Raw genomic sequence first — 23,296 nt, 5'->3', positions numbered from 1 at the left:
AACATATAAAGTATAGACAATTTATTTTGAACAATCTGCGCAATCCCTCGTATGCAATGAGATCGGGAGGCATAAATTATCGACAGGATATTCAGTGGTAAATGTTGCACATACCGTAGATGTTGTAAATCGTCAGACGTATTGTTTATTTCTGCCAAAAGAGTCCTGAACTTCAGGTAGTCAATGATCTGCCTTTCATGTTGGAACTGTTTTTCTGATTTCTGGAAGAGCAATGCAAACACAAGTTAATAGTACGCAAACTGCTACCGCTGCTAATGACACACGTATTCACGACAGTTCATCGCCATATGCCCTGAAGGTCACTTGCATTGTCTCATACGTTCAAAGCTGACGCCGCTTTGGGCCTCGCTCTTGCGGTTCGTTGGTTCAAAGAGAATTAACGAGTCCGCCTTCTAAAGACCGGATCAATTAAACTATCAATGAAACGCGTCTTCGAATATTTTGTTCCATAATGACTTATTGAATGTATGTTCGTATCGTGTTTCGAGTTTTTGATAATTTACGTCTAATATAACATTGATGTCATAAATTTGTCTCTTAAACGTGTAATATACGACAGTTCCTTTAATCACGTATACGTGATAATATCAGTTTTCTTATCTCGCAAATGACGTAAAACATGTATGTCGATGTTAGTAAATTTGTCAATACAATAATTAAAAAGAGAAAAATTATTGAGTTTTTATTCCTTGACTTATAATAGTCTACATAATACTAATTACAATAAATTGGGTGCACGATTCCTTTTCACCTATTTATTAACTGTAAATTCCGAAAAAAAGTACTTTTTATGATACATAATAGGATCAATAACGAAGTTTTGAATATTCGGAAAGCAGTCTGATATCCGAATTCGAAATTCCAATAAGAATGTTCGATTTTTAACGAAAACATTGGCACTGCATAGAAACTGATGTTAGTATGTCTACACATTTTAAGCATTACAATTATTGCAGACGAATGCCGTGTATTAGCCAATTATCTGATTGCAGCTATCATCAATTAACAAGATGAGTATTTAGAAAATTGGTTAACACACGTTTTGGGGAAGAACAACGGTCAGTTTGCGTTCCGAAAAGGTCCAGGTCAGTCGTAACAAAATCGACAATTTATACAAAAATCAGTTACAGTAATCCAACAACTAATTACGGTATTAATCCTTTAAATGAATCTTATTAAAATACATGCCCGCCGCGTGTCAAGAGAACATTTATTGATCAGACCAATATGTACAGCCAGCCAGAGTCCAAATCTTAACGATTACTTCAACATTCATGTGTCACTGTTTCTTTTGTAAGGATGAAATATAAATTAAACATGTCTTCTCGCTATGGACACACAATTGTATTTTTACGGACAATGACACGTTACAATATTAGTAAAAATATCATAGGTATATGTAATTTCCTTGAAGAACTTGGAAAAAGCTCTAATGAACATTAATTGAAAACAACCGCCTTGCAAAAAATTGTATTATATGTCCTGGAAAGATTTTACTCTAGCAATCAGTAGGCCCTCGCTGTTATGCTTTTCATACGGATTACGTAATGTTTTACATGTATGTATATATCTTTTCGCCGAACAGAAGATTTGAACGAAGCACACTTCAGTTGATTCCTAATCAGTACTTGACTTGTTAGTTTATACGTGTATATTAAGTTTATAGTAACATAGTCATGCACACGTGTGAATAGCTCGTTTAAGGCTCTCAAATAAAAAAATGTACATTTTTTAAAAGTATGTCAACCGTCAAAATATAAGTATTAAATATACCTATTGAATTGGTTTAATAATGATTGCTTTATCCCGCTTCTTCAACGATTAAAAGAATATACGTCCGATATTGCTACCGTTTATAAAAATGAACTATATATCGGACGTTGGTAAATACTGATATTTTTTTATTTGTTGCCATAGCAACCAGAATGTTTGATGTAGGAACAAAATGAAATGACGTGCATAATGTCCATATTGCATCTATCCATGTTTCAAGTTTCATAAAAACATATGAATAACTTTTAAAGTTATCGCAGGATCCAGAAAAGTGTGACGGACAGACAGACAGACAGACAGACAGACAGACAGACAGACAGACAGACCGAAAGACAGACAGACAGACAGACAGACAGACAGACAGACAGAGCGCAAACCTTAAGTCCCCTCCGGTTAAACCGGTAGGGGACAATACAAATAGGAAAATAGAATATTTAGTTATGACAAGTAAATAGAATTCAGTAATTGGGTACGAAAAAGACAATGTTTAGCATTAAAAAAGTTTCAATGTAAATGTAATTTGTGTTTCTTTTACAGGTATCAACGAAAATATTTAATATATTGTAAAATTTAAACATAGTGTAGTTTAAGTTTTCATAATGTTTTTAGACGATTTTAATTCCATATCCATAGAATTAACCATCACATATGCAACATCTTATGATAATTGTAGATGCCAACTTTAGTTTAAATAATGTGTTAGTTGCACAATTACAAACATATCCGTACATTCTTTAATCCGACAATATCAACATAACAGATATGCAAATAAAAACAAGCGCGTATTCGTTAACTAGCTGTTAACAGATTTTGCAACACGAGTTATGGAAACATTAAAAGACGCGAATCAAGAACCTGAAATATAAGCATATTTTGTAAATTATTTTCTTACACCAAACACTATTGGTTTTTGATCGGAATTAGTGTATGTTACTGCTTGGTGCTGTATACACATATATTAACAGAAATAATGTCCATATAAATAACCAGCAAGCAAATTACATCAATAATTTATTTAACGCATGGGCGCGTTGATTTATTTGCCTTCATTACATGTACTGACAGTTGCCCTTAAACATTTACGTTTAAAAAGCTCAATATGCACTTTTTTAAAGACAACCAAGAATGGTCGACTACTTGACAAGTTTGACGCGAAAATAGACTTTAATAAACGTATGTCCAATTAATTGTCGTTCCAATGAGGTGCTCCCAGATTAATTCGAAGTATTTCAATGTCTTTTTGATGTGTTTCATGTTGTCAGTTGTGAACACCACTAGCCTTAGAGTGCGGTTCGGCGACAAAAACCCGGTTTAAACTAGTATGATGCCTCTCTAAGATGATACCCATCGTTGAATGATTTGGTATTTGCGTTTTTTTTGTGTCGACGCGAATTACATAAAAGGCTATTTTTTATTAATAAAGGCTCTATAAGTGGTTATTGGAATGAATATTGCTGTACCCAAAAGTATGTAGTCGTCCTGGGGAAAATAATCGTTATCTTAGCAACACGATGTCATCCGTGTCAACTAGGAAAGCAAAACAAACAAAATGTTATGTATAGGCTCTTACAAAGAAGTGCAAAAATGGCGTAGCAATTAGTAAGCTACCGTTCAAACTTTTCCAACTACAACAAGTGTATGTTTTAATATGTTGAAACAGTGCTTGCAAAAAACAACATGAGGATATTTATCTTGTTACGGTGCGATCTTACCCCATTTTTATCTCGTATGCGATTTTATAGGTGTACACAAACTTTGAATGTCAATCAAACTTGGTAAATCGCAAAGTCGCTATTGAAAACACACATTGTTAACTTACTTATATATATCCAGCGAAAATGTCGTGCTAAGGTTAGCTTTATGTATTTTATATATATTTATATTTATGCATATCAGTAAATCAATGACGCATCAAAACGAACCCCTAAAGCGCCATTATGTATAACGGCTTCCGTATATGTGCAGAACCCCTCGCTAAGCCACTCCTCGTGCCAGTCACGTGGACCAATCAGAAGGCCGAACCAAGAATGACTGAGCTCGTGAGCGACACGCAGTAACATTTCGCCATCTGGAGCAAGCACGGACTGTGAGAGAAACATTAGACTCGGGCTGAAATGTACAATTTAAGACCCAAATTTTAACGCATGTTCACATGTTCAAACAGCCAACGACCGATTGTAAATGGAAGTACATTAAATTGAAAGCATGAATCAAATCCATGCGGATGTCATATTATAGTGTTATGAGTAATTTAAATTGAAATTGCAAAAATGGTCTACATCATTACAGAGTTTTATAGTTTTCATCATAACATGTTTTTTGCGTGAGCTAAAATGCTACCGCTAAAAAATTTCGTAGTGAATAAAGTCGAGATATAAAGCGAATATTTAAACAAAATAAACGCTTATCACTTTCTTGCTGATATGGCTGAAAAGTGAGCGGTATTTGAAAAAACAGGGCTCGAAAGGCCAAAGTCGCTCATCTGAGATGCAAAAGATCTGACCTGTTCTGTGCAACCCAAGATATCACTAGACCACTCTGACAAAGTTTCATGAAGAGTGAACTATAAATGTAACATTTAGAGTGCTAACAAGATTTAACTGTAGCCATATATAAGGATTAATCCCCCCTTGGCGGCCATGTTTTTCTACAGACCTGAACGTTATTTAAACTCATCCAAGATATACTGGAGCAAATGATCTGACCCAGTTTTATTAAGATTGTACAATAAATGTCACTTTTAGAGTGTTAACATTAGAGTGTTAACAAGTTTTTATTATAGCCATATAAGGAAAAATGCGACGCCCCTGGCGGCAATGTTTTTCAACCAACCGGAACCGTTTTCGTACTCGTCCAAGATATTAAATCAAATCAGCTTGCCAAGTTTCATGAAGATCGGACAATACATGTTGCCTCTAGAGTGTTAACAAGGTTTTACAAAAGCCATATACATGTATAGCCATATAAGGATAAAATCCACGCCCACTGGCGGTCATATTTTCAACAGACCGGAACCACTTTCAAACTCGTCCAAGATATTATTGGGACAAATCTTTTGACCAAGTTTCATGATGATCGGACAATAAATGTGGTCTCTAGAGTGAAAACAAGTTTTTACTTTAGCCATATTATAGGGAAAAATACCCCTCCCCCTGGCGGCCATGTTTTTTCAAACAGCCTGAACATTTTTCGAACTCGTCCAAGATATTATTGGGCCAAATCTTCTTACCAAGTTTCATTATGATCGGAAATAAATGTGCCCTTAAGAAAATTAACAAGGTTTCACTATAGCCATATCAGGAAAACTGCACGGCTCTCTTGCGGCCATGTTTTCTCAATAGAAAAGAACCATTTTCAAACTCATCCAAGATATTAGTAAAACAGATGTTCTGACCAAATTTCATGACAGTTAAGCTATAAATGTGACTTTTAGAGTGTTAACAAGTTTTTACTAAAGCCATATAAGGAAAAATGCGACGCCCCCTGGCGGTCATTTTTTCAACCAACCGGCACCATTTTTGAAGTCATCATAAGGTCAAATCTTTTGACCAGGTTTCATGAAGATCGGACAATAAATGTTGTCTTACGAGTGTTTACAAGGTTTTACTTTAGCCATATATTGCCATGTAAGGAAAAATGCCCTGTACCATGGCGGCCATGTTTTTCAAGTAACTAGAAATTTTCGAACTCGCCCAATATATAATTGTGACAAATCTTTTAACCCAGTTTCATAAAGATCGGAAAATAAATGTGGCCTCTAGAGTACTAACAAGGTTTTACTAAAGCCATATAAGGAAATATGCCCTGCCCCCTGGCGGCCATGTTTTACAACCAACCGGAATCATTTTCGAAATGGTCCAAGATATCATCGGCACATATCTTTCTAACAAAATTTCGTGAAGATCGGACAGTGAATGTGGTCTCTAGAGTATTAACCAGGCAAATGTTGATGCCGCACAACGGACAAAAGGCGATCACAAAAGCACACCATGAGCGCATTGAGCTCAGGTGAGCTAAAAAACACAAGTAATAAATGGTATAAGACGGCGAAAAATACTTGTCTCGGCATGGACGTCGCCATCTTGGCTTGATTACCACCTCTGACAATCATATCACCGTATAGGCTTTATAACGATAATTTATTAATTTATATTCTTAGAACAAAACACAATGACTGTGTATGTGTTTCTCAGAACTATAAATTGTATTCGAACATCAGAGATGAAACAGCAGTGATTTGCGCATTATTAAAACAGAATCTAGTCTAATTAACGATCACATGTGTTGCTAACCTTGCCATTCCCAGACTTTGGAAATTTTCCGGAACGATCAGAATATCGAGTCGTTTGAATGGGTAGGGCCCTAGTAACCTTTCGGCCGCAGTTAAACATCGGGGAAAGTAAGGACTTATCAACGTCAGCACCGCCTCTTTGTGACGCCTCGGAGTGAACAAACGGCATTTCATTGTGTTTCCCTTAGATTCAGGCTGAGTTCTTTATAACATATAAAAAAAAAGTACTTTATTCTTCAATTACCAATAGCAAGCTTTTTGTCTACCAGCTCAGAATTTCTCAATAGATTAATATGGAGAAATATTTTTCCGATAAACATATTAAAAATCAAATGTTTCATGTTGTAGAACAAGTACACTACTTGGTTTGTTATAAACAATTCTTATTTGTTTATTATTTACCGATAAAAATAAAACTTGCGTTTCCGTTAGAATGAGGATAGTTCGCAAAATACATTAGAATCTACAATAACAAGGGCTGTTTGTAAAACATGCATGCCCCCCATATGGGGTGTCAGTTGTACTGGCAGCCATTGTGTGAATAAGTTTTTGGTCACTGACCGTGACCTTTGACCTAGTGACTTGAAAATCAATAGGTGTCATCTGCCAGTCATGATCAATGTCCCTATGAAGTTTCATGATCCTAGGCCTTATTATTCTTGAGTTATCATCAGGAAACCATTTTACTGTTTCGAGTCACTGTGACCTTGACCTTTGACCTAGTGACCTGAAAATTAATAGGGGTCATCTGCCAGTCATGATCAATGTATCTATGAAGTTTCATGATCCTTGGCGTAAGCACTCTTGAGTTATCATCCGGCAACCATTTTACTATTTCGAATCACTGTGACCTTGACCTGTGACCTAGTGACCTGAAAATCATTAGGGGTCATCTGCCAGTCATGATCAATGTTCCTATAAAGTTTCATGATCCTAGGCCTTAGCATTCTTGAGTTATCATCCGGAAACCATTTTACTATTTCGAGTCACTGTGACCTTGATCTTTGACCTATTGACCTGAAAATCAATAGGGATCATCTGCCAGTCATGATCAATCTACGTATGAAATTTCATGATCATAGGCCTAAGCGTTCTTAAGTTATCATCCGGACACCATCTGGTGAACGGACCGACGGACCGACCGACCGACCGACCGACATGAGCAAAACAATATACCCCCTCTTCTTCGAAGGGGGGCATAAAAACATCACCCGCATATAGGATAAGTATTCAATCTCTTTTAGTAACTAATATCTATACAGAATGCTTGCAATAATAGTCATGATTAAGATAAACACACCTTTTCAATACTTTTAAAAATGTAAAAGCGTAATATAGAACAGATGTCTAAATTTTAAAGGGGACTTTTCACGTTTGGGTAAATTGACAAAATTGAAAAAAGTTGTTTCAGATTCTCAAATTTTCGTTTTAGTTGTGATATTTGTGAGGAAACAGTAATACTGAACATTTACCATGCTCTAAAATACCCATTATATGCATCTTTTGACGATTTAAAAACCCGAAAATTATAAAGCGTTGCAACGCAAAACGAATTAATAATTTGGAGAGTTCCGTTGTTGTCGTTATATTTTGTGAAACTACGAGTATTGGTTATATGAAGTATAAAATACACCTAACATTGTATTCGGAAGGATGGCCGAGTGGTCAAAGCGGGAGACTTTTTACTGCAGGACTCCAGGGGTCAGTGGTTCGAGCCGTGCTGATGGTTGCCTTTTCTTTCTTTTTTAATTTTATTCTTGATTTTTTTACTGGAGCTTTTTATGTCCAAGTTTAATATTTATCAACATAAAGCATTTAATGACAAACTTCAAAACATGCCAAAATATGTGAAAAGGCCCCTTTAACACCGACTCTAAGTAAATTGATATCATCTTCATAACACATACATACATAGTGGGGTGAATAAACGTATAATTTATTGTCAATGCTTTCTCAGGAGGATGGTATAATGCCGAGTTTGGGCAAATTAAATAAAACAAATATCACGTACTCAGTAACTGAAGCCATTTGGTCAGTATGACTTAAGGTATCCACCAACGTCCACTTGCCAATTGCGAGCGCTAATGTTGAGCTCGGCATTGCCATGTCACTTGAAAAGTGATAGGTCAGGGTTTCTATGAGACAGAATAAAATAATTATAGCCCATGCACATCAATTTTATATAAAATTATTTTTCTATTTTCATTGTCAAAATCTGCTACGTTGTTCTATTGCTAATGTTCTTGATATCTGTTCTACCATTTCTACACGAAACAAGCGATCATCATCATAAACAACACCAAAAGCACACTATCACATTATATGTTTAATGGTTGTTATAATCTACCCAAAGAACCAAATACAGCTTGTTTTAAAAGGTTATAGTTTTGCCAAAATAATGAGCTCAACAAAAACATCACGTGACAGCAATACTTTTTAACAAATCAGAATTGCGACCCAAATTGAGATTTTATAAGATCAATAATTCTGATCAATTTCAAAATATATGACGTCAAGACATTGAACTAAATACCAATATAGCCAAAGAAGGAAAACTTTTGCGCCTTTGGCTGGCCATGTTTTTTAAGACACTGGTAACATTTTCGCAAATAGACCAGAGGTCACAAGAACAAATCTACAACATATAACGTTTGGATTGATTACAAGCCTTTTCGTTAATCTGACCTAGTGACCTAGTTTTCAAGCTACCGCAATCCATTTTGAACTAGGCCAAGATATAAGTTTAACAAATGTTCTCACATAGTTTCATGCCGATAGGACAATAAATCTGGTCTTTAGAGTTAAACAAGTTTACAGGTCGAAAACGCATCAGGCATAACGCACAACGAACGACAGACAAAGGTGATCACAAACGCTACACACGTTAAGAATTGTTATTGGACTAAAAAGGTCTCTTCAAGAGTGTTAACAAGGTTTTACTTTAGCCATATGTGGAAAACTGCCCCGTCCCTGGCGGCTATGGTTTTCGGCGAACCTGACCCATTTTCAATCTTGGTCGATATATTATAACAACAAATGTTCTGACGAATTGTCATGAAGATTTGACTCAAATGTGCCCAACTTCAAACCGCCATGTTTGTTTCGACAACCCGTGACCATTTTCAATCTCAGCGACGACCCTATTTGAACAAATATTCTGATTCATTTTCATAAAGATTGGGCTTAAACGGGATTTCTCGAGCGTTAACCAGGTTTTAGTGTAGCAATATAAGTAAAACAGCACAGTCCCATCGCGGTCGTGTTTTACAATGAACCATAACAGTTATTGAACTAGGCAGAGACGTTATTAGAACAACAAGAGCACCGCATAACGAGCTGGCTATGACAATACCTCGTTTTTTTTTCCGAAAACGCCATGCTAAAAATTATGACGACGTTTATAAAATTTCGACTATAAATGTTACTTTAAAAGTATTAACAAGCGTGTTCTTTAATTTGACAGAGAGACCAAGACTCTGACCTCACAAGTCCCAGTTTCGATTTCGGCCAAGATATTATTGAGATAAATTTTCTGAAAACGCTTCATTTTGTTTGTCTATAGGCCAGAGGGGGTAATCACGTGATAGTCAAGATGACGACGTCCATGCCGAGGCAGGTATTTTTCGCCGTTTAAACCCTTCATTACTCGTAAGATTTTTTTTTAAATGCCGCTCAATTTGGAGCCATATCAGCATGAAGGTTATTAGCGTTTATTTCGTGTTAATATTCACTATTTATAGGAAATTTACTAGCGCAAAATTTCTTAACGGGATGACCAAATAACAGCTTCACTTAGAAAATTCGCGGGAAATAAAGTCGAGATATATACCGAATTTTAACATGAAATAAACGATAATCACCCTTTTACTGACATCGCTTTAAAGTTGGCGTAATTTGAAAATTAAACGGGTATGAAACGGCGAAAATGACTTTTTCTGCATGGACGTCGCTATCTTGACTATGTTGATTACTCCCGCTGATAGTGTTAACATGGTAAATGTAGACGATGAACGACTGACGATGAGCAACATGACCGACAAAAGACGATTACAAAAGCTCACCATGACAAGGTTCTGAAACTAGAGCTTTTCACAGTAATTACGAATACCAAAAAAGATGTCGCATTTAATGATGAAAAAATACGAATGATGAAAAAGAATTTCTTTGCGGAAAAAGGGACATTACTTGAAGAGTATTGAAACTTTGAAAGAGCAGGATTTATTCGCCGGCATACACAAGGCATTATGTAGAAATTTGAAGTTGAAAAGCAGCCATAACTAAAGCAACATTTAAGCAACTAAGAAATAAAACGCACATACGTGTACTCAATTTCGATTCACAAAGAACAATCCATGTTTGTGTGAATTCTGCTTCAAAACATAGGATTACTTCCGTGTACAAGTTTGTCTCTATGGACAGACGAACAGACATTCCAAGCTGGAAATATGTATTTCTATAGGAAACACACAGCCCCATCATAAGGAAAAATCCATTTAAGTTTGAAAGTGACATTTTGAAAACTACATGAGTACTTTATCAGACATGTTTGTGTCAGCGGACAGACAGACAGGCCCCCCCCCCATAATGATTCCATTATATGGGCTCAACTTCATAGCAGGATGAACCATGACAAGAGCTATAAAAGAGCCTTCATGTCTTCTATACACATGTATATACAATGCACAACATGGATTGATGAAAATGGCATCATACAATTTAAGTATGATTATATAAATATTAAGCAGACATCCTGATCTGGCTATACAAAAAAGAGATGTATATATAAACTATACAACATTATCGTTACACCTTACTTCTAGAATTCCAAGAAAGCTACAAACAGAAACATGCTGTACCAACAAATAATGAGATTATGTTGATAATAAATGTAAAACAAGAGATGTGTTCGTCAGAAACACAATGCCCCCTACTGCGCCGCTTTGAAATAAAATTTCTATTTATCATTTGGCAGGTATAGAAATCATCTCCCTTTAAAGCTTATTACTTCCCTTGGATTTTGTCCAATCCACAATCCAACCGGTAGGGGGGGGGGGGGGGTCTGAAGACATTTAAAAAATGACCAAGTCAGACATCACTGACAACCAAGGTTTATCAAAGAGATCATAGCCAGAGTTCATCATGTACATTGTATCTATGGACATAAGTCCACAGGTATGTAATGAACCCTACCATTCACAAATAAGTACAGGAAAGAAATGATAATTATATTATTTAAAAAAAAACCTTTGACAAATCTATCATTTAAGTTATAAATAATCAAAATAAAAAATCTGTACAGTAACTGTGAAAAGAACTTAAATTCTTGGTAAGGATATATATTATATGACATTTATAATTATATTACTTGAAAATAATAGTCTATAACAATAGTCTATTTTTAGTAGCAAATAATTAAAAGCCACTACCGTGACTGTAGATTCACCACTCAAAATGTGCAGCTCCATGAGATACACATGCATGCCAAATATCAAGTTGTTTTGTTCAATATTGAATAATTATCTCCCTTTAAAGCTTATTACTTCTCTTGGATTTGTATTTTTGACCTTAGACCTTGAAGGATGACCTTGACCTTTTACCACGATGTGTTTGTCCTAGATATTGTCTAGATACAACTTCTGACCAAGTTTCATAAAGATCAGATGAAAATTATTTTAATTAGAGAGCGGACACGAAAAGTGTGACAGACTGACAGACAGACTGACAGACGGACAGTGCGAAAACTATAGACCCCCTTTTCTTCGAAAGGGGGCATAAACAAGAGCTGTCAGAGGACAGCGCGCTCGACTATTCAAGTGCTTGACAGTATAATGTAAGCCATCATGGGAAAATTGTTCATATTCAATAATTTATTAGACGATCTTTCAAAAATAAAAAAAGGAAAAAAAACAAATATTTTTTTTTTGGGGGGGGGGGGGAGTTGAGAGGGGGTAAAAAGTTGGGTGTGGTCATTTATTAGACAATTTTTCAAAAATAAAAAAAGGAACACAATTTATTTATTTTTTTTGGGGGGGGGGGGGTAGGGGGGTTAGAGGGGGGTATAATGTGGGGTGTGGTAATTTATTAGATGATGTTTAAAAAAAAATTTGGAGGGGGGGAGGGGTAGGGAGGGAAGAGATTCTGGGTAGGGGTGTGGTGTATTGTTTGGGTGGAATCCATTGTGGTATTCAGGTAAGTGTTGTTTTGTCAAAGTAATAATAAAAAGTGATCATAAATAAAGAAGTTATGGTAATTTAAGGAAAATAAGTTTTCAATTATCTAAGTGTAAAAGGGGCCTTAATTATGTAAAAATGCTCGATACAGTGGTCTGCTCTTGTTTATAGGTTGGGGTCATGTTGGTAAACAAGTATGCAACATATACCTAAAAGCAATATGTCAAAGGATATAGGAAATATTTGGGGAAGTACGCAAACTTTAACATAGATTTATCAATAATATGCATATTCTAAGTATAAAAGGGGCAATAATTATGACAAAATTCTTGATAGAGTTGTCTGCTCTTGTTTATAGGTTGGGGTGATGTTGGTAAACAAGTATGCAAAATATGAAAGCAATATGTCAAGGGACAATGAAAATAAATGGGGTAGTACGAAAACTTAAACATTTGCTGCATATTCTAAGTGAAAAAGGGGCCATAATTATAACAAAATGCTTGATAGACTTGTCTGCTCTTGTTTATAAGTTGGGGTAATGTTGAAACGCTGACGCCGGGGTGAGTAGGATAGCTCCACTATATATATTTCATATATAATAGTTGAGCTAAAAAGAAATTCATACCAATGCCATCAACTTCTTGTCCTGTTATGACAGGGTCATTATCACCCGTCATTAGGACAACCAGGTCGTTATCCCCTGGGGCTACATGGGCACTCCACGTGGCTAAGGCTTCTGGGATGTCTTGGCTCGGAAACAGGGACCTGTTGTTAATCCAGTGGCCATGGGTGAACACACAGGGACTGCAGCAATTATTGAGATAAGGTGAAGGAACAATTGGTATTGTTCAAAGAAAACTCCAAAGCGTTCACATACATTTAACTATAAAACCACTGACTTATCATTTAAGGCCAACAAATGACTTGCTCATTAAACACATTATTGTGTTCAAATTCAACTTAAGCCAGGAAACCATTTTGACATAATGAGACAATTTTATAAACATACATGTAATGTTGCATGTTTGCTCATTTTTTTAATTCAAATGTCAAAATAACTTTACAATAACAACTTACAAAAGTTGTGTGAAATAATTTGATACCCTAAACAAGAGATGTGTTTGTCAGAAACACAATGCCCCCTACAGTGCCGCTTTGAAGCCATATATTTGACCTTAGACCTTCAAGGATGACCTTGACCTTTCACCACTCAAAATGTGCAACTCCAGGAGATACACATGCATGCCAAATATCAAGTTGTTATCTTCAATATTGAAAAAAGATATGGCCAATGTATAAGTTTTCAGATGGACGGACATACGCCATATATTTTGCCTTTGACCTTGAAGGATGACCTTGACCTTTCACCACTCAAAATATGCAGCTCCATGAGATACACATGCATGCCAACTACCAAGTTGCTATCTTCAATATTGAAAAAGTTATGGCTAATGTTTTCGGACAGACTGACTGACGGACAGTTCAACTGCTATATGCCACCCTACCAGGCCAGGGGCATTAAAATAATCACCAATAACAGCCTTAAAAAAATAAAATAAAAACATGTAAAAAAATATGTACAGTAATTTATATGCACCAAGTTTGTGCACCAATAATTTTGAAAATGTATTACTTTCCGTCCTGATCCATTGTCCATTTTAAAGACTCCCCTTCAGGTTTGGTTTTGAAGTTTATCTCAAAACAGTTGGGAAAGCAACAACCACATGTAACACCACTTTTCCAAATTTTTAAGCACCAGTCATCTAGGAAATATTCCATCGGCATTTTTTCTGCATCCTTCCATCGTTTTTGCAGGCAAATGCTGTCAATTGAAGGAATGTTTGACACATTGTTACAATTATATCCAGTAAAAAGTTCAGCATTTTCAATTTGATTCACTTGCATTTTATTCACATATGCAAACTGTACTTCATTTACTGATACAACGTCAATGGCATGTGAATCAAGAATCATCACAAAATCATCAGTATCACACACTGACTTTTGCCATATTTTGTCACAATATTTCACTTTTTCTTCAGATGATTTTTTTGTTCCATTCTCATTTATTTCAATATCATGTGTGCAAGATGTCAAATATTTGCTATAAATATGGTCCGCTATAACAGGCTGATTTCTAATTGCACAATTTTTGATGCACTGCATAGATTTACAGAGCACTAACACTGAACAATTGAATGTTTTAGAAGTCAAGTCACATTTTAAGTCTAACACATAGTGGAAAATATGTATATCTTTCAGGTTTGATAAAAGAGGAAGGTCCAAGTTATCCATGGTGCATTATGCTGAAACTTCTTTAAAGTTAGATACACTGTTGAATAATAATGAATACTTTTCTGATCACTTTAATTCTTGTCATATCCTATTGAAGAAAACTATTTGATAAGTGTGTTAAAAACATTGTCACTATAGAATATAATTTGTCAAGGCTTCTTTTAATTATATAGCTATTGTTAAATAAAACCTGGTTAACATCTGACAATTTTTTTTAATTCAAAGAGATTCTCTCGAAGGTTATTTTTGGCATCAGTAACATCATGATAAAGTTATTCCCAAATTTGGTTTACATTGCACTTTTAATTTAGGCTGTCAGTAACACAGTCAAGATGGGCTTTGCTTTAAATGATTTCTTTGCATTACAAACTTAATAAGTTGTTTAACACTAACAGACAGTCTTGTGCGGGAAGAGGACAACAACAACGAGTGCGGCATGGTATATGGGGAGATAAGCCTGGGTTACGGTTAGGTAAGGGGTCAGGTTAGGGTTAAGGCTAACCCTAACCCAAACCCGACCCCTAACCTTTACCCTAACCCTCTAACCCCCCATGCGCATTACAATACCATGCCTCGCTCGTTGTCGTTGTCCTCTTCCCATCTTGTGCATGGTAATTGGTATCACTTGAAACAAATTTTGTAATTTAGGACTGGATAAATATATATTGAAGAGGAAAATGATACCACACATGTTGGAACTCCTGAGCTGTTGTTTAAGACCAGATTCTATACAGCTGAGCACTGACTTTATTTTATATCAGTCAGTGCACAGTGGTTAAGATACAGATAGATTGGTAGAGATAGTGTCCCATACAGCTGTTCAGCTGTTATTCAACATGATAGTTGAGCTTTTGTTCAACTTGTGGGTTGTGCTTTGGTTCCACAAAGTGGTTGAGCAGTGGGCGTACTTGATGGTTGTGCAGTTTTACAGCTAGTTGTTGAGCAAAAGTTCAACACAAAAGCGAAGCTTTGCTTATGTTAAAGCTGGATTGGTAATTGCAGGCTCAGGTTATACTTTAAATGTATCCCAGGTACTCATAAGTATACTTAAATGTACCCCGGGTACAGAATAAATACTAAATTGTATCATAGAAGTATAATGCAAAATTTGTCATTATTGTTTTTTTTTTCCCCAAATTATTATTTTTGTCAATATTTTGTAAAATGACATCTATATTATTGAAACTCATACTAAGAAAAGAATGTTGATCAAGGCAGGGTTTGTTCAAAGAGTCAAATACTTTTTTTGTATTGCGTTGCACATTTTATGACATCTGACTTTCAGCGGAAAAATCATTTGAGTACAGTTCAAATTGGTTGGGAACCTTTTACTATATTTTCCGTACCTGGGGTATAATTTAAGTATACCTACTTAAGAGTACCCAAGGTACATTTAAGTAGTATCTGAGCCAACAATGATCAATTGAGCGATGTTTTATTAATCACCTCTGAGGGTGTGTTAAACAACTTGTAAGAATATATATCAATACTGCTGTAACATATACCTGCAGACTATCTGAAAGATAATCTTATACAACCCTGTCACAAGGTTGGTGTGTGGAAGTGTCAACTTACGTTAGCTCGCTTCAGAACGAAAGTTAGAGAAATAATTGAACATGCAATAAAGAGGATTGCTAACTTAAATAAATCTTCTTATAAGAGTTCAGTATAATTAAACGAAACCATAGCCTAGACATTACAGATTTATATAATTTTAAAGTCGTGATGCTACTATTGAAGTTTTGTACATGTGAAATATGTTAATTTAGAGAATGATCAAATATGCAATAGTGTGGGTGATTGAATAAGAAAAAAAAATCTTATTGCGTGTGTTAAACATAGCCTTTTGATTAAAAAGGAACCTTCCCTAGATACAAAAGCGGTGTGTACATATATTTGTTAAATTGTACGAAAGAATGCCTGTACTAATAGTTTGCGAGTAAATACGAAAATAAGAGGCGTAACGCAAACACGATGTTTACATTTCTTTCATGACATGCTTATCCATAAGGGAGTTAACTACTCCGAGGTTTGCTCGACCGGTTACCTTGCACCAATATTTTAGCATCGACGAATTTGAATTGGTCACTCATTATGAAGCCCCATTATAAAATAGAACAAATAAATAATACAACAGTAAATAAAAAGTCCAGTAATGGATTTGAAATAGAAATACGTTTACTTGTAAACTACGGTTAATGCACGTAAATATTCACACACTTTTTATGACAAAAATACAAATCCTTACCCTCTTTGTATCATTATTTGTATTTTATTGACAGCGACTCGTAACTGTATCGAATTCGGACACGTGCAGTGCACACACGGCTAAAAATTACGTCATATAAAAATTCACGAGGTAATGCACATTCACGAACCTATAGGAATGAAGAATATACTGAACCAAAAGATTTTGTTGGATTTTTTTATATTTTCTATACGTCGTCTATAATACATATGTAATACAAACTTTTATTATATACATATTTATACTATTGTATCAGCTCTCGTAATTGTATAATATTCCGCCGTTCTTTATAAAATTTATTCCGTATTGGAAGGTATGATTTTTAACCATCCTTTCTCGAGAAACAAAATGTTTACTTGACGAATCGTAAATCAATGCCGTCAATGATACTGTAGGGCTATTTCGCGGACGTTGCACCAAAGAATGGCTTGGGTGATTTAGATTGGTCAAATACTTTAAAAGGTTTATAATACAACTATAATTTAAGAGCGTTGTGCACAATACTCCGATATATTTGAGCCGCCTTCTAAGAAAATTGGGCTTAATGCAAGTGCGTAAAGGGTCGTCCCAGAGAAGCCTGTGTAGTCCGCACAGGCTATTCAAGGGCGACACTTTCCGCTTTTATGGTGTTTTTAGTTTCAATGAAGTCCCTCCTTACCAAAAATCAAGTTTAGGCGGAAAGTGTCGTCCCTGATTAGCATGTGCGGACTGCACAAGCTAATCTGGGATGACACTTTATGCACATGCATTAAGCCCAGTTTTCTCAGAACAAGGCTCATATGTACAAGCACACGGCTGATATACTCAATATGGTCAATAGATCAGATGTGTATTCTTACACAGACATCTCCGTATTGTACTTAATGATGGTGGCTAACTAAATATTACACAATACTAAAAATGCGTGTGTGAGACTGTTTGAACACATTTAATGCGTATGTGATAACAATATATTTGTATTACTAAATTTTCGACAAGCGAAGTTATTCGTTGACACATAAATTGGTCTGTCAAATGTGGTTACTTCCCGTGGAATGAAATATTCATATACACACAGGTTTAATTTAGTTACGTTCTAAGGAATTTTGCTGATACTAAATGTATGGATAAATCTTTCTGACAAAGGGATAATTATTTCTCTAAAATACAATTTCCTGATGTTCGAATTGCGATCCGTATGCTGCGAACATATTAAAGATAGCTTGCTAATAATGGTGATTTTACTACACCCGACTAGATTTTGACACATACAACCCTTTGATATTGTTCGTATTACCTACTTAAAATGCACAAAAAGTGTTGGATATGTCTAAATAAGAAGCATGACGGTATGCGTTTTATTTACGAACAAGTTTTAATTAAGTATGAAACAAGAATTGTTTTTTTCTAAAATTTTAACGAAATTAAATAAATATTGAGATTTCAGTTCTGCCTTAAAAACAAGAGCACCGCCTTGCGGGTGCAGACCGCGCATCTATTTTCTTTTTAAAGGTGAAGGGACTCTCAATTTCAATCACAAAGGAGGGAGGGGTGGAGTGAAGAGGGGTGTATAGTGTTGGGGTGTGGACATTTATTACGTTATCTTCCAAAAATGCGGAAAAAAATGCATTTTTTTTATATTTTTTTCGGGGTGGGGGGAGTGGGGGGGGGTTGGGGGTGGGGGGGTTGGGGTGGGGGAGGGGATTCTTGGGTGCGATGGACGGTATTTCAAAAATAAAATAACATAGATAAATATTTGTGTTTTTTAACCGTTTCAAAATAAAAAAATTGGGGTGGGGTTGAGGTGGGGGGGGGGGGTATAGTGTGAGGGTGTGGTGGTCATTTGTGAGATGATCTTAAACAAAAAATTAGGGGGGGGGGGATTCGGGGGGGGGGCACGGGGGATGGTTTGGGTGGAGTCTATTGTGGTATGTCAGGTAAGAGTAGTTTTGTTTAAGTATCAATCAAATCTAATCATAAATAAAGAAGTTATGGCAATTTTAGCAAAATTTAATAATTTTACCTTGAGAGTCAAGGTCATTCAAAGGTCAATGTAAAATTCAACTTGCCATGTACAGTAACCTCATGATAGCATGAAAGTATTTGAAGTTTGAAAGCAATAGCCTTGATACTTTAGAAGTAAAGTGGATCGAAACACAAAATTTAACTATATATTCAAAGTTACTAAGTAAAAAAAAGGCCATAATTCCGTAAAAATGACAACCAGAGTTATGCAACTAGTCCTTTTACTGTACCCTTATGATAGTTTGCGAGTGTTCCAAGTATGAAAGTAATATCTATGATACTTTAGGGGTAAAGTGGACCAAAACACAAAACTTAACCAAATTTTCAATTTTCTAAGTATAAAGGGCCCATAATTCCGTCCAAATGCCAGTCAGAGTTACATAACTTTGCCTGCACAGTCCCCTTATGATAGTTAATAAGTGTTGCAAGTATGAAAGCAATAGCTTTGATACTGTAGGAATAAAGTGGACCTAAACACAAAACTTAACAAAATTTTCAATTTTCTAAATATAAAAAGGGCACATAATTCTGTCAAAATGCCAGTCAGAGTTACATAACTTTGCCTGCACAGTCCCCTTATGATAGTTAGTAAGTGTTGCAAGTTTGAAAGCAATAGCTTTGATACTTAAGGAATAAAATGGACCTAAACACAAAACTTAACCAAAATTTACAATTTTCTTAGTATAAAAATGGCACATAATTCTGTCAAAATGCACGCCAGAGTTATCTAACTTTGTCTGCCCAGTCCCCTCATGATAGTTAGTAAGTGTACCAAGTTTGAATGCTATAGCATTGATACTTTCTGAGAAAAATGGACCTAAACGCAAAACTTAACCGGACGCCAACGCCGACGCCGACGCCGACGATAAGGTGATGACAATAGCTCATAATTTTTTTTCAAAAAATAGATGAGCTAAAAAGGATGATGACCGAATGATTCTCGGACCCCAAATGCTCAGTAGTCATGAAGAAAACATCTGGGATCCCTGGATTCTTCGAATAATCTAAGAAAACTTATGTGACTCAAAGTAAATTTGACAATGTCTCTGACATTTATATATGTATTGGGAATAAACGACCGTTTATTGCCCCTTATTTTCACCCTAAGAAGCATGCATATTAGAAATTTACAGTAAAGTATGTACATATATTTATCAGAAACAAAAAAATCACTTATATATATATATGTAGTGATTTGTTTCAGAGAAGTTGATTTTTCGTTATAATATTATTACTTTTCATTCAAAACGATGTTTTCACTAATGAATATCATAGCCACACGCTAACAACATGTGCTTTTACGAGACTTTTTTTATAAAGTTTCTGTGAGTTTTTACAAACTACAAATAATTATATAAACAATGAAATTCATAATAATTTTTCTCGATATATCGCTTCCTTCCCTGCCATATTATCTAAATTTTTCACATATGATTCTACATAATCAAACGAAAGTGTTTACAGATATTTAACGTTATTGACAACTTTATTGAATTTTGGGTAAGAGATTATGTAAAAGTCGTCGCTGAACAATACATTACATGTGTCAAAAATGATCACATTTGTTCGTTAAATGGCTCCACATTAGAAGGTCGCTTAAAAGTTTATCGTCCAATTCAATCTAAAGTGTTGTTTTGATTTTAGTTTTTGTAGGGAGAATTGATTGCCAGTGCATATGGTTACTAAATATTTAATAAATAGAACGTTGAAAACTTCGAAAGATCCTATTGTGGCAATATATAGCCGAAAACATAGTACATAGTTTTCTGTGTCTATTACTGTGCGACTGTTAATTAATTACGCGTCCTGTGCTATGTCAATATAAACATTTCATTCACCACGTGATATATTATCTTTTTAAGGCGGCTTTCTAGCAAGATGAAGCATAAACATTTCCGAATGTTTCTGTTTGTTTGCATAATTGACATAAGGGATGTTTATAAATCCAGTCATTCTTTCCACACGACGATGTGTCTCATGCAACAGAATTTGAAAATGTGTAACTCGGATTTTCAAAGTCACGTAGCATTTGTTAAATGTTCATGCGCTTCTGATTCCATTCGAACTTACACACTATTTGTGCTAAAAAACATAATTGCAAATGCAAAGGACAACTATTGAATAAACGTCCATTTTGCAGCATAGAAATACTTTGCGCTTTTATTTTAAAACGTTTTTTTTAATTTAATGTGTATATATTATAGCCATATCACAAATGAACCGAACAAAAGAGAAGTATTTTTGGTGGTGAATTGGTATTCACTTAACATTGTTGAGGCACATTGTTGAGGCATCCAATGAACCAACCACAATGTATAAAAATTAACAATGAAATAATAATACAATACACTAAATTGATGTCTTATTTGATTTACAAATGTCACGTATACGCAAGCATAAGTCATTTATGCACAAGAACCAGTAATTGATAATAACCATATATGAACTAGAATTTCCTTTCACAATGCAGCGTCATTTATGTCGAAGAAAAACCCAATGGAATGAATTATCAACAGATTGTATTGGCTATTCAACCACAATGTAATTGCGAATGCTGTGTTTTTCAAATCTTTTCTTGGTAAATGGCAATCATAGAGAGAAACGTTTACTTATTTGTCATTAACGATTGCTATGATTGCTGTTAGCTTTTTGGGGAAACGTGTGACGGTATGTTCTATTGCAGAGAATTTTGTTCAAACGTCTTCGTGTTTTTACCGTTTGATGACGCGGTCATTACCTTGTTGCAAATTGGAACATTACGGTATAAATATGAGGTCATCAACATTGTCTCAGCGTGCTCTAAATTGAATAGATGTGAAGTTTGAATTGTTTAAGCACGTTTTATCTAATTTATCACAGACTCAACATTAAAGGATATATCTTAACGTCAATAAAAGAACACATTTAAAATTAATCTATGATAAACTAAATTTTTTAAATGATTGTTTTTCAAATATTGTTTGTTGAAGAACCCTTAGTGAGATTTGTATTTTGCTATTGACAACAATGCTATATTTGTACTCTTTATGCACCGTTAGCACGTGTAAAATTGAGCGTATACAAACTCTTATTTGACAAAAATGCTGTGTTTTGACATTTGGGCCCGAAGTACGACAAGGATAGTGATGGTAGCATTGCGATTCTTATGTGCAAAAGGTGAACATTATTTGCCAAGATTTTGTGAAAGCCTCATACGTATATGTTACTCCCGTGTACAATTGTACAATTGTATCGACTAACTAAAATCTTAAGCACGGACGAAATATCTGTGTAATCAACTGAAGTTTAAGGGCACAACGCACAGCTACCTTTGGCACAACTTTTAATTAAATCACGTTTGGTTTGACCCTTTATTTATTAAACTAACATATCACCCAATTGTAACCACATGATAAGAAAATCTTTGATAAAAGAACTATTTTAAAGTACATTCTGATCCGATCCGCATAAAGTCTAAATCACAATTTTCCAGATATGTTTTTTCAGCATTTGTTATGACGAGTGTAACGAATTCAAGTAGTCACATATACATTATTTTAGTTAGAGGTCGCTTGTAAAGAATTTGTATAAGAAACACAATTCAGACACATTAATAAAACACGAACAGCATTGGTTTATAAGCATTGAAAGGCGAAATAAAGACCAACATTATCCTCTCTTCCAATATGTTTTTGGAGGGAATCACATTTGATGTCACTGATAAGGCAAGAAATAATGTGAAGCAGACACATTTTGTCTGGTTCAAATTACCAGTGACACAAACCTATTTATATAAATATACACCATACTTTCTCGGCGATCTCTTGTTAAAGATTGAAATTTGTACATCGTTGCACTGGAGGCTTTTTGATAGATGCTATGCGAAAATACATTATAAAGAAGTTAAACTCCAGCTGCTGGAGCAGTATCGAATTTTCATTAAAACAATTAATTGGTCCTTTATTTAAGGCAAGTGACCGATTGCCCAAACAGTACAAAACAGCACAATACAGCACAATACAAACCAACATAAACACAAAATATGAATAAAGCTGGGGTCACCGCCTTGGAACGGTCAATGCAAAGCATTGGGGGTTTAAACCTGGTTATAGAGCGCTCAACCTCACACTTGGCCCAACAATATTCATAATACATTTAAGTGTAAATAAAATTTAACGTCATAGCATTGTAACTCAAATTAAACAATAACAAAAGGGAATTAAAACGCATTCAATTTAATTACTATTTAATTACTCAATTCCATTGAAGATACAAGAGTAACAGAGTTACAACTTTTTGACGAACGATCAAATAAAACTATTAACAATTGTCAACTACATTCCTTCTTTATAGAAAAAGATTTGAGAATGTAGCATCATGGAGTTAATATCTCAGATAATCATCGCGCAAATACAGGAAGAAGCAGCAATAATGGGTGTAAAAATTCCATATTACATAGCTTGGTTGTTTATGTGACTGCTAAAAAAATAAAAATAATTAAATCAAACAAGAAAC

At 35.1% G+C, this 23,296-nt stretch overlaps 1 protein-coding gene across 10 annotated transcripts in view; it reads right to left on the bottom strand.

Moving 5' to 3' along the window:
* LOC127862000 (aminopeptidase O-like) overlaps positions 1-23,296 on the bottom strand; it is a 60,054-nt gene that overhangs the window by 10,980 nt on the left and 25,778 nt on the right. Inside the window, exons 1-8 of one of the 10 annotated variants that reach the window (XR_008040393.1) lie at positions 16,477-16,540; positions 16,056-16,134; positions 13,889-14,638; positions 12,881-13,059; positions 8,097-8,220; positions 6,087-6,287; positions 3,717-3,903; positions 115-221 (exon numbers count right to left, since the gene is read on the bottom strand). Coding sequence is in view for 9 of the 10 variants with exons in the window: in XM_052400847.1 (XP_052256807.1) it covers positions 115-221; positions 3,717-3,903; positions 6,087-6,287; positions 8,097-8,220; positions 12,881-13,059; positions 13,889-14,550 (1,460 nt within the window). In the remaining variant the exon portion in view is untranslated. Of the gene's footprint in view, positions 1-114; positions 222-3,716; positions 3,904-6,086; positions 6,288-8,096; positions 8,221-12,880; positions 13,060-13,888; positions 14,639-16,055; positions 16,135-16,476; positions 16,541-23,296 lie in introns of those variants that run through there. The other 9 variants (XM_052400847.1, XM_052400850.1, XM_052400848.1 and 6 more) reach the window with 9 other exon arrangements.

The sequence above is a fragment of the Dreissena polymorpha genome, chromosome 16 (assembly GCF_020536995.1).
Source record: "Dreissena polymorpha isolate Duluth1 chromosome 16, UMN_Dpol_1.0, whole genome shotgun sequence".
Taxonomy (NCBI): domain Eukaryota; kingdom Metazoa; phylum Mollusca; class Bivalvia; order Myida; family Dreissenidae; genus Dreissena; species Dreissena polymorpha.
This window is presented reverse-complemented; position numbering and strand designations above follow the sequence as displayed.